Below are 12,831 nucleotides of genomic sequence, written 5' to 3' on the forward strand. Positions count from 1 at the left end.
TGTAGTGTATGGTGTTATCAATCCAAGGGCCAAAGAACTCTCTAAGGCCGTCAAGAAAAAAAGATTGTGCATGCCCATGAGTCTGGGAATGAATTTGAAAATATTTTTTTTAATTATAAATCATTATCTGTAAGGGAGGTAGCTTTCAAGGACTCCCGGTTAGTCCTGAACTAGCTACTCCAGCAGGGGCCCAGTTTGCCCAAGAAACAAATAGTCGTGGACCTCAGGAGTAATGTCTTCTGGGGAGACAGAGACAGAGCTGCTTTGCTGCAGTAACAGCAGACAGCTTTTCAGGAGCAGGAACTACCGACTGTGAAGCACAAAACGTTTTGAGCTGCTTTGCTGCCTCAGGGATTGGTCAGGTTTCAGGTATTGATTCAAGAAAAAAGCAACAGATTTTAAAATGCCTTATAATTTTTTTGAATGGTTAGTAAAAAAAAAAAAAGGCCCACCTGTTGGTTTCACGATGTACCGTGTGGCAGGCAAAACAGTGTTAACAAACGACGTTCAGAAATACGCACAAGAAAACATGGCCAGGAAAACAAAATACTAGGAAATATGGTTTTATGATAAACGCAGCAAGGGAGAACAGCAAAGTGACAGAATAACAAAGGACAAGGTGAGGCTCAGATAACAAATGTACTAAGTAATGAAGCTAGAGGAAAACTGGTGGGAAACACAGCAGGAACAAATCAGGGGTAAGGAGACAAGGGAAGTTAAACTCAATAGAAGGCACATGAGATAAGACACTATCAAAATAAAACAGGAATTAAATAATGTGGGGCATTTTACACCAACAGAGAATAAACTGAAACTCCAAGAAGCAAAATAAGCAGTCGCCTCAAAACCCGGAAAACAAAAGAACTAAAATTGGGCTCGAAGGCTAAGAAACGAGAAGATCCAGAAGCTTCTAAACCGAGTACTCAAAACATCAACTGAGATTATAACCATAAAAAGCCAAAAAATAAACTTTGGGTAAGAGACTAAGGACGACAGCTTGGACTTCAAAAAGTCAGTATCTTGCAACTGAATATTTTTTGCATTGAAGAATCATCAAAATTTTACAGTATCAGACAGACTGTGGTCCCTGAGGAACACTAACGAGTACGTAACAGTAACTGAATAAGTTTTCATTGTGGAAGGTAAGGTGCTTCTCAAAATAGCCTCGTTTTCCATGGAGTTTGCCAGCAGTCGTTCAGTAAAAAAGGGAAATCCTCATGCTTTCTGTTTTATTCCTCAGGTTGCTGTTTTGCATAGGCTGTCTGTGATGCAGCTTGAAGGATTGCTGCAGGGTTTTTTGCATTTTTTAATTTTGTAAAAAGTGACAGAATCCACTCCCAAATTTTGGGGCCTCTTTCCTAAATCACGATTCGTCTCTTGACCAAGTTTCATAAAATTCCGCTTGCTCACCGTGCGTAATCCCACAGACAAACAAACAGGCAAACAGCAGGGAAACCGTACCTCCGTGGAGGCAGCGGACTAACTGGTGAATGATAGCAATCTGGCATTTCGTCTCTGTGGCAGGGATTTGGAAAAACATTTGCATCTGTTTCCATGCGTAGTTTAGGAAAATACACAAACCACATAGCACAAACTGTAGCATTGTGAAGCCGCTCAGCACACAAGGCCCCACTTCATGCAGACATACTGTATATACAGATATCTTTGTTCCTCTACTCATCTTCTGGTATCCCTTCATCCACTGGTGTGATGTCAGGCCCCACTTTTCCTCTGTAAACATTTTTTTGCATCACAATTTTGTCTTTTATCCCTCTGTTCTGAAACAAAGGGATGATTACATCACTGCAGGCGGTGCTGTTAGTTTTTTTTAAAGGAGCTGTGTCTCTGGCTTGGCAATAGCACCAGTTTTATAACTGGAACCGGCTGCTGCTGCTGCTGCTGCTGGGTGGTTTCCACAGAGATTATCAATGGTGAGTCAAAAAGATTACCTCCAGCAAGCAAACTTGGTTTGTTATAATTTCTTGACTAGAATATGTTAATACTGCCAGGAAGCAGGAAACAAGAAATTCACCAGCGGATATGCATCAGACGGCCGTGATTGCTGGTTCATTTGGGGAAATCATCTTTATAAGGAATTGAAAAAAAAAGAATAAAAGGGGAAAGTCGTGTCTTTATACTTGGCAATCTGAAATACAAAAATAAATGAATCATCAAAAGAGTTTCCTGGGACACATTGTCTCCACGGGAATGAATTCTGCAGCCAAATATTGTGTCTACTTTGGTTTTTACATGGCAGCCGAGACAGTCGTCTCTTTTTTCAGCAGTTCTTTTAGATGTGAGCAAAGTGCTCACTCTCCCGCATCTCCCGAGTAGCTAAAAGGAACCGAACATCCTGGTTATTTGTCTGAATTGGACATATTCAGGAGTAGAATCCAGCTGTGTGCAATTTATGACACTAAAGTCTCTCCTCTAATGACGAGATACTGACATTTATCAAATTAACTTCCGTCAAGCGGCTGTGCAGTTGTGGGAGGATTACGGTAGAAACGCTGTGTTCAAGTTCATTTGACGGCATGTCTGTCCCCTCCGGCTCTGCTGTAACCGAGGCTTCACTTTAATTTCCACAGCTTGCCACTTTTACTCGTCTACCAGCCCCCCCCCTCACTTCTGTGCTAAATTGTCTCTAAATTGGATATTAAGGGGATGGAAGAACTCAGGGGAAGGGTTGCCCTCCACGTTTCTTTTCCTCCCTTTTAATATTCTTCTTTACAATATTACATATACACTGTATACATATTTGACTGTAATGAGAATTGCAGCATTATCCAAGAGACTGGGATGCATCTTATTTATCTCCAGTATCCAGATTTGGCCTATTCAATAAGCTTAGTCCTCCCAAATGCACCCTGCCCTAATAGCGCTCTGTATATGAATCACATTTGGATTGGGGAGCTTTGGGTGGGGGCATGAGACACACCCTTCGACCTTTGATTGCATTCTCCGCTTTGATCAAATAGCTGGGTAAAGAAAAAAGGCTCTGAGTGTTGTAGCGTAACATTAGCATCCTGTGGGGCCGGGTGGAGCTTAAAGGTGTCTGTGTGTGTGTGTGTTGAACCAGAAGTGGAGGTATAATGGTAGTTATAGGATGACAGACCTCGTCCCCAGGTCCAATAAAGGCGACAGCAGCCTGTGCAGATTTATAACTGCCTTCCTGAGTGAAAAGCGGGATGGGGGATGGAAAGGCAGCTCACTATCGAGGATATCTTATGCCTCCTTTGAGAGTCCCTCCCTTTCTCTCTTTAATTTCATGGCTCTCAGAGTGCTGTATTGTCTCTACCCCCTGTCTTCATCTTTTTTTAAAATCTCCTTTCTTTTTGTGTAATTTTTAGATCTATTTTTGCCTTAACTGTGGTCTTGTTTTTTCCCCCTTTGTTTTCTTTACTCTCGCCCCTCCTTTGCAGGGCTTTAGGCAACAAATGTTTCCTTTGTCTGTCAGCCACAGCTCTCTTTATTACTCAGCCAAGCCTTTTAATTCCTTGTATGTGTGAGACTGACTGGGGCAAATAAATGGCTAGCTTGTGTTTATGCTCCGACAGTATGACTAAATGTTGTATACAGTACAATATAGCTGAGACTAATGATGATGTTAATGATAGTGCAGAAAGAAGAAACACTGAGATGTGTAGCATAAACTAAGCACACCCTCTGTCAAGTGTAAGGTTTTAGCTGTCTATGTAACTAAGTACACCCCATTTTTCAGTGGCTTAGTATTTACCACTTTGAGGAGCAATACCTTTTGGACTTGCTTTAGCTTTTTGGAAAATGGGCTCACATTTGGCTCTAATATAATTTGGTATACAGAGGAGTTTGACTCAATGAGTGCAAGTGCCCAGGTTCTGTGGCTGCAGGGAAAGCCCAAATCAACACCCCTCCAGCACTGTGCATGGCAGAGGGAGATGTTTGTGCTGATATGTTGTGTGTGGTGTACCATACGTCCGGCGCTGCATTATGACCAAACATCTCCACTTCGGTGTCGTCTGTCAAAAGGAAGTTGTTCCAAAAGTCATGTGGTTTGTTCATATGCATGTTTGCAAACCCAAGCAGTGCTGTCATGTTTTTGTTTTTTTCAGAGAGAAGACGCCTTTGCCTCGGCAACCTTTCCAAACCAGCCATACTTGTTCAGTCTTTTTCTAATGTTGCTGTCATGATCTTGAACATTTAACATGGTAACCAAGGCCTGTACAGTCTGAGATGTAGCTCTTGGGTTTTTGCGGTTTTTCCAAATTTAACTGATATGAGTGACCAGAGTTTTTCAAGGCTGTTCGGAGGTATTTTTCATTTTCCAGCCTAAAAATATCAGCGAAAAGCAGGTTTTGTCTTAACACCTACTACTTCCTGCAGTAGGAAAAGCTAGTTTTAGTCTAAATAAGTATTGAGTAAGTTAAACTGCAGGTGCATTTTTTAATCAAAGGATTATTGAATCTTTTAAAATTAGTGACAAATAATAATGACCTTTGCTTCCTGATGCCATTTAGGATTTTCACAGAATTAAAGCTGGATGCATGATCCAAAAACAAAACAAAAAAGAATCCATCATATACACCACACAGGAGCTATATCGACTTAATAGCTGCGAACAGCTCCGATATACAGTATTCTGTTATACAGCACATCGCATCAACAGATATATCACATGACACCCTCATACCCCTGCCTGTGATGTTGTTTTGGAAAGGCCGCTGTGTTCCCATGGCAGCCTAGCACCAGTTATTCCCAGTACGATTGTAGTTTTCCACCTGCAGCAGGAAAAAGACCTGTTCCCCTCCTAAAACACTGTTTCCATGTAAACATTTTGCAGGAATGTGTGTTCATGTGAGCATGTGTGTGCGTTCCATTTCTGTGGTTCAAAGCTGAAGTTTGGTTGTTCTGTTGTGCCTAAAGCTCCAGGTAGAAATCAATGGATTGTTTTTTGGCAAAAAATATATAGAAGGCAGTTTGTGTGTGTGTGTGTGTGTGTGTGTGTGTGTGTGTGTGTGTGTGTGTGTTTGTGCTCTTTAAGCATCGGTGCTCTCTGTCGTATTTTCAGTGTTACTTCTGTCCCGTTGGGGATGATTACAAGAGAGGAGGGGAAAGTGTAGGAGCTCAGAGCAAGAAGACGAGGGTGCTAATCTGTGAGCAGCATTAGGATGAAGAGGGTAGCTGTGGGGGCTGCACAACAAAACAAAACACTAGCTATCAGTTCACAAAAACACAAGACAAAAAAAACCCACAGTGTGAGAGATGCAGCCAAACAGAAAGTGACTCAAGGCAATGTTAGAAGCAGCGTCTTGGCTAAGATCAGGTCAGACGTGGGCAAAGAGAAGTGGTGTTTGAATACCACAGGCTATAGTGTCCCATTAACAGACTTGTAAAAACACAGTCCCTCCCCCAGTGGAAACTGCAGCTCATGCACATAAACACACATGTGCAGATTGCCGTTAAATATGATAAAGTGTTAAGATTGTTCAAAGGTCCAGGAACATTAGAGTAGGCGAGCCTGAGAGTAGGCTAGTAATTGTCTAATAAATCAAATGTGTTAGTAGTTTTTTTTCACTATATTATTAATCTTACACCTTTTTTAAAAGACAATTGCACATTTTCTGGATTGTCTTGGTGTATTTGTAAAAAAAAAAAATCTGTTTAAAAAATAGAGCTATTTCGTTTTTGTCAGCACTTTTTAAAAAAACTCTTCATGTTGTATTTAGCGGTAAGTCGAACAAAATTCAACTGCGGATACAAATTTTAAATTCCGTGTGGGTGACACATGCTGAAGGTGAGACACGAATGAAAGACACAGTGAGAAAGTAACATCACATTTACAAGGATACAAATGAACATGATATATACATAGGAAAATTAAAAGAATTGAGATTCATGACATGTTTCATCTATATATATTTTTAAACGTATAGATGTTAAATAACTTGAGTAGTTTCTTACTCATTATTGTATCTTATATAAAAAAAAAGAGCGATCGTGCCCTCCTAGCAAATTAAAGTATTTATCTAAGAGGCTCTGCAGCAAATATCACCTCTATACCTCCTGTCTTTGACTGACTTTAAGCACAGTGCTGTACTTACAATGGTCGCAGGACATTTTAAGATTGATGCTCACACTGAACTTGGAAAATCTCGATTTAAATTCATCGGTGCATGTAAATGGAACGAGCTACAAAAAAAACATGAAGCGGCATTCTCTGATTTCACTTCTCATTTTAAAAGGTTGAATCTGTTCATCAGCAACTGCTCTATCACATGTTTTTCTTCATTTGTAATTTGAGACTGTATGTATACTTTTGACCTTTTTGTGGATTAAAAGAAAAACAACTCAAAACAAATTTAAACCTGTGCACCAATTCTTGATTTTTTTTTTTAATCCTTAAAGACGTATGCTGGCCTTCTGTCTAGTCAGAGTCAGAGTTACAGTGAGTCATACGCTTCCATATAGCTTTATTTGATCTAAATTGTTTATGACCGTGGTCTGTGTCTGTGCTCCTTTTCTAACCAGGAAGTGGTTTGTAGCCTGAAAGTTTTGTTTGGATGCTCAGCTGCCCTCAGGGCTGTGTGTGGGTGCTAAAGGCATTCACATGAATAGACACACTCTGCATGCTTCTAGTAAACGCATTAACCCAAAATGAGGTATCAAAAACAGAAAACTCTCACAGTTCTGCAAGTGTTCTGCAAGAACCAGCTGGAAGAATGATTTTGTGTAAATGTCAGCTTGTGATGTTAGGCCTCCTAACATGAATCAACAGAGGTGGGGCTAGAAAAAACACAGAAGAAGTCACAGCAGGATGGTACTCACTCATTTCCCACTCGGTGTTTTCATATCCGCACCCTGTATTTTTACACAAACAATGAATCAGTTCTAAAAACATGCTTTTATGAAGGTTTTTACTGTGCAAAGCTGTCTGAAAAGATAAAGGACTCTAACGAGTTGTCGTAATTGTGAACAGCGCAGCATTTTTAGCTGGAGTCAGTGGAAGTTAAGAAATACAGTATTTCCAACAAGATACATGCAAGTGCTGCAAAAATAACAGCCACAGTGTATTTAAAAGCTGTATGTGAATGAAAAATGCTTATTACTCTACTAGGTTTGGGTTTCTGAAGGATTTGGCATTTGGGGCGAAGAAACTATTTTCACCAGACACAAACATGAAACCTTTATGTTGGTCTTTGCCTGGCTCAGTGCCACTGGACAAAGCAGGCCCAGTGGGCAGTGCTAACCCACAAGCAGCAGCGAGTACTTGGAGCAAATGGTGGGTGGGCTGAAGGTCATACGGGCTATGGACACACTGCCATTGTTCACTGCCCTGTGTGCTGGTATACGATTCACAGAATGCTATGAAAAGAGAGAGTAGGTGCATCGGAGATATCAGACAGTAAATACTCGATCAGATGTTAGCTGAACGTGTTTTAAAGCGATATAACTGATATGACTGAAGGATATGTGTGCATGTTTGTGACACTGCACAGTGGAGCAGCATGTTTTTGGTGTGAGTCAGCACTGTGTGAGGAGGCACAGCTAGCTCTGTGAGAAGTGCAGCTCTGTTGAATGTACAGTAGGAGTGGGAGGAGATGAGTAAAAAGCTCTTCTGTGACACTCAGGAGATGCATGATGTCTTCCCTTCAGCTGTTGCACACCACATTCCCCGAAGGGCTGACTGTACCTCTTCATCCTGGAAGAACTTTGATAAATGGAATCTACAACCTGAACTGCGCATGTATTTTCTCACTTAGAGGCTTTATAAAATGGGTCAGTTTGTTTGCATCCAACGTTCTGACCTTTGTTTCTTGTTAATTCTGCCTCTCCCACTCCTCTTTGCAAAGGCCAACACTCATGATCACAGGCAAAAGCACTTTGTGGCAGAGGCATTTATTCCTGCAGAGTGATAGCACCCGCTGTAGAAGCAGGTCAAGGGGAGGTTATTAAAATTTCCCTCGAGATGCTGCGCTCGGTGTTCAAATTATTTGCACCTTGACCCAGTTTATAGTTGGCCTTTTCAAGTGTTTTCTCTCCAAGCTTTAGGTTTTTGTGCGAATATATGTGAAGAAAGACGCAGGAGGGGGGAATTCGTTTTGTCTGCCTCACTTTCCAGAATTGCATTAATTAGTGACCCTGCCAGGCACATCTAGCGACTTTTGTCGTGATACTTAAGTACCAAGCAGAACACTTATTTGTAGTGGTATGAATTTAGTGATTAGAAGAGCAAAAAAATGTCTTAAAAAGATGGCTTCAATTGAGTTTAAAGGGAAGAGGCTGTTAACTGTACACTCTACATTTTATTTAACTGTTGTTTCAGCAGTCACAACTGTCAGTGACATGCTTAAGTACAGCAGTCAGACATCATTTAATCTGCGGTTTATTAGTAATCCAGTAATCAGCCAGCTTAAAGTACATTACAAGGAACTGCAGCACAGAAATTAAAAACATCACAAATCACAAAAATCTCAAGAAAATTCAACACTAACACAACACAACACTAACTTAAAGTTTGAATTTCTCCCATCACAGATGGTCACTTCACCGGGACCCCTCCCACATACGGTTACGACGCAGACCGAGCAGAGGAGCAGCGAAGGCACCACGACATCCTGCCGTACATCGATGACTCGCCGTCGTCATCTCCTCACCTCAGCTCCAAGAGCCGTAGCAGCCGGGACACTCTGTCCTCCGGATCGCTGGAGTCCTCCAAATCGGTCAGTATGACATCTGGGCGTGTCCTGTTGTTGACAAAGCAGACTTTGATGCTCACATCTAATCCAAATGCCAAGCTTTCTCACGTCTCCTCAAGTGATTCAGCAACTTAGCTGCAGACAGAGCAAAAACAAATCTCGCTGGTAAACTGTGCTCATTCTTGCATACATTATTTTTTTCCCATTGCAGAGCAGGAATTGGGCTAATCTATTCTTAGAACAATCCCATTCTGTCTAAAAGTCTTCAATTGAAAAACCATATCTGCTGTTTAAAGGAGATTGATAAGGGACATATCTCCTGCCTCATAGCTCCCGAAGCAGTCATCCAGTGAAGAAACCCATCCGCCTTAAGAGTCAGGGTTTTTTTCGTCTAGTGTATTAGGCAGAATTACCTATCACCTCAATCACCACATCGCTGCCTTCATCCTCTTACGCGACCTCCTTCCTCGTCTGCAGTGAAAACCAGTGATCTGTGACGTCTGCTCTTCAAAGGTTATAAGGGAGAGGATACATGTGTGCGCACACAGACACAGACTCACAACCTGTTTTTCTTGTCATCTGTATTTATTCTATGTTATTTATATATGTTCTATGATGCAGTCCTCAGTGGAAGCAAAGGACTTTGTGTACCAAATGCTAGTATATACCAGATAAACATGTTGTAGCCATAGGTTCAATTACAATAGAGGGGTATCTTGGGAGAATATAATAAGCTAATGCTGCCTCTACCCCCTGTGCCCTTGGAGGAAGTAATTGCATCAGTGGTCATGAAGCTGTATCGGTTACTCTGCCCCTTCAATCTTTGCTCACTGTCTGTACTGGTGAGCAAGCGACTGTCAGACTGATTGATGGCTTGAAAATGTCAATAAACGTGCCCCTTGACTGCACCGACCTTTGACCTGTGAGGTTTAACACCCGGTGGTTTTAATTTGCGCACACATACTTAGCTTGCATTTGGACACATACAATCCTTCTGTTTGCATGGAAAAAAGAAATTCAACACTACATGCTTAGAGCCTGTAGATGCATCGTCTGATGGCTGGATAAATACATTATGCACTGTGGCAAATATCCATCAACAAATTCCCCACAGGCTTACAATCAATGTTCTCAAAATGGAGTTACCATCATCCTTGATTTGCCCTTGAACAATCTGTCTTCAAACGTCACCCCACTCTGCTTTTCTAATTGATGAGTCAGAGTCCAGGCAAGCTCTGATTGGCTCAGGGGGAACTGATGGTTTAGTGATGTCACTGTCATGAGTCATCACTTTCAGTAATTCTGCTGATTTAATTTAAGAGTGCTCTGGGCTCTTGTTCACTCACAATCTGGCTCTGCCCAGCACTTGAAAGGGAAAAGAGGGTCACTGATCAGAAGTTTGCTGAAAATTCAATAACATCCTTAAACTGTTTTACCAAAAACACTGACCACGTGTGCTATCTGTGTTTCTGCATGATCATAGTGTACTTTATGACATCTACAGAGTGAACCTACAGAGTTCACTCTGCTTAATTTCCCATCAAGTTTGTGGTAATGATGCATTATTATGTCTGTATTTAATAGGAGAAATTTCAAGAGACTTATGCTGCGGTCACAAAACTGTTTGGAGATTGCAGCATGACCAAAATTACTGTGACCACGTACAATGAACTTGCAATCTTGTTGCTCGAGACCAAGACTGCGACCTTTTGCAGTCAGCTGCCATCTTTAAAGTAGCTTTACTGCTTCATGACGGTGATAAAATGACCAGTCTGTGATTGAATGGGGTCAAACTGGCAACTAACTGTCAATTAACTGTGATAAATCTGCACAAATCATAAATCAGTTTCTGTCTGCATACAAAGAAACACACATTAACTACTTACATTCAGATTCCAGCCACGACCTCATAGATTTGACTGCAAAATGACACAGGAACTTTCCAACCTTGCTTTTCTATAAAATATTTGGCTGGCGAGTCACCTGATCGCTGAAAATGAGTCGTGCTCACTGGAACAGACTGACTCAGATTGACTGCAATAAGTTAGGGAATAAATGCCAGTCTAAGTCTGATTATTTGTAGACAGGGTGCTTCCCACCAGCTGATCTATGCAGTCATCTTTTCATTGAAAATGAGTCACCCAGAGGTTGTGGGTGATAGACACTCAACCTCTGGATGGCCAATTAGTCTTACAGTTAGTTGCTGACAGGGAAAAAAAAGAAAATCAGTGCAGTCCCCAGGCAAACCCAGATTTTTCCTAGTTGTAAGGAAGTTTCCATATTTTTACTGTAGTGCGACAGAGCCTTCCAGCTGGATTCATAGTCCTGTGTTTGTTTGCAGAGCCCTCAGGCTACAGTTATCCAGGGAAGCCGTCGGTCATGCACGATAATGATTTGGGTCTTCTTCACAACTGGGGCCAGGCTAAGTGACTGACACCAGCGCAAACATGAACAAGAGTAGCTCCGTTAACCACATATTTCTATTCAAGTGGCGCGACACAGCGTCAGCACATACGCGTGGGTCTGGTGAGCAATGTGTAGCACCTCCGCAGTATCATGCTGGGGCCTGCTGCCAGATTTAAATTGAAGATGTTGCAGGTAATTGCTTGTGCTTTGACCTCCCCGTGGATCATCCTAGTTCATGAGCCCCTGTATATTAAAACAACTAACTCCTCTCTCTTATGGCCCACACTTAAGGTGTGCAGTAAGCTTTATTTTCTGCTCGATCAGCAGAAATACTCTAAATGAGCAGCATGCGCACCATCAGTGTGTGTCTTATCTGACTGAAGACCTACACCTCCACTACATAGCCGATGTGGCGCTAGGAGCCAATCGCGTTAGGCTTTTCAAAAAGCCAGGGATAGCAGAACAGGATGCTACACAGATTAGAAAATGAAAATTGAAAAGGGTTGATAAAATGTGGGGTTGTTGTTATCGCAGTCACTGTTGTCCGTCCCATCTGTGAGTCCACTAAATAAAAAGAAATAAAAAGAAACATGTTGCTAAACAAACCCAGTGTACATCAGAATTCTTAAAAACATGCCAGGCTGAACTCCAGCTAAGTGATGCTGGGGCTGAAGAGGTTTAAGTGTAGATTTAAGTGTCAAATATTATTTTTATTGCTTCTTATGTACACTGCAGGGAGAATATGTTTTCTTTTTTTTACTTATTTCATAACCAAACATGCACACAGACACTTCTTTAGTCTTCTGAAATTTTAACTGAAAATGATAAGTATATATCATAAATACACATCTCATCTTACGATGCACTTTTGTTTGTAAAGACAAACATTTACCTCTTTTGACTGTGTTAGTATCTACACATAATATACTTCATTATCGGCTTTCGTGGGAACCTAATGTTCTTACATTCAGTCCAGATACCTAGAAGGCTCTGCGTGATGCATGTTACATGTCTACCACAGAAATGATAAGGTGAGAAACAGTGTAGTATACTGTGCAGTAGAAACTGTGAGTACAAGACAGTTGGATGAAGATCCAATATTTTTGGAGCAAATGAGAAATCGGGATAATAGCAGAATATTAAATTATAGAAATCCTTGAGTTGCATCTTAGGATCTACTTTTTGCCTCATTCCAATAATAACTTGGACATCATTAACTAAGATGCTAAGAAATTACAGCAGAGAGTAAAATATTGTATTCAAAACCTGGACAGCCATACATTTTTTTAACATCCAATTACATTGGATTACACGCCCTGGTCTACCCAGCACAATTTTCTTTTTGCTCTCAGTAAATAGATCTACAAAATATTAAATATATTACACAAGGAAGAGCAAAGACTACACATATATCTTCATACCTGTCCAAACGACCGGTTGTTAATAGTTCTGTTTAATCTTTTTTTTTCGTTCATTCAGTCAATTTGCTGATGTAAAATAAACGTGAAGAGTTGAGAACGTGTTTGTAGCAGGCTACTGAATCAAACTGACGACATATAAAAGCATATTGAGCCCGGCAGAAACTATGGTGGTAATGGACTCCTGTGTAATGGAGTCCATAAAAATCCTGGAGCATTTCATAATCTTCTGGCTTGTAACAGTCCCCTGAGATCTGTGTAAGCATCTGCTTATGCAGTGGCCATGGAAACAGGATTCAGACCCATTTACCCCTTCATTTAAATAAATGCAT

The 12,831-nt window shown here is 41.0% G+C and overlaps 1 protein-coding gene across 1 annotated transcript in view; it reads left to right on the forward strand.

The window, feature by feature from the left end:
• The window catches only part of LOC113025869 (breakpoint cluster region protein-like), an 84,733-nt gene that overhangs the window by 39,685 nt on the left and 32,217 nt on the right, over nt 1-12,831 (forward strand). The window contains exon 2 of the mRNA XM_026174075.1: nt 8,515-8,699. Coding sequence (XP_026029860.1) covers nt 8,515-8,699 — 185 coding nt within the window. The remainder of the gene's footprint in view (nt 1-8,514; nt 8,700-12,831) is intronic.

The sequence above is a fragment of the Astatotilapia calliptera genome, chromosome 7, assembly GCF_900246225.1.
Source record: "Astatotilapia calliptera chromosome 7, fAstCal1.2, whole genome shotgun sequence".
Lineage (NCBI taxonomy): Eukaryota > Metazoa > Chordata > Actinopteri > Cichliformes > Cichlidae > Astatotilapia > Astatotilapia calliptera.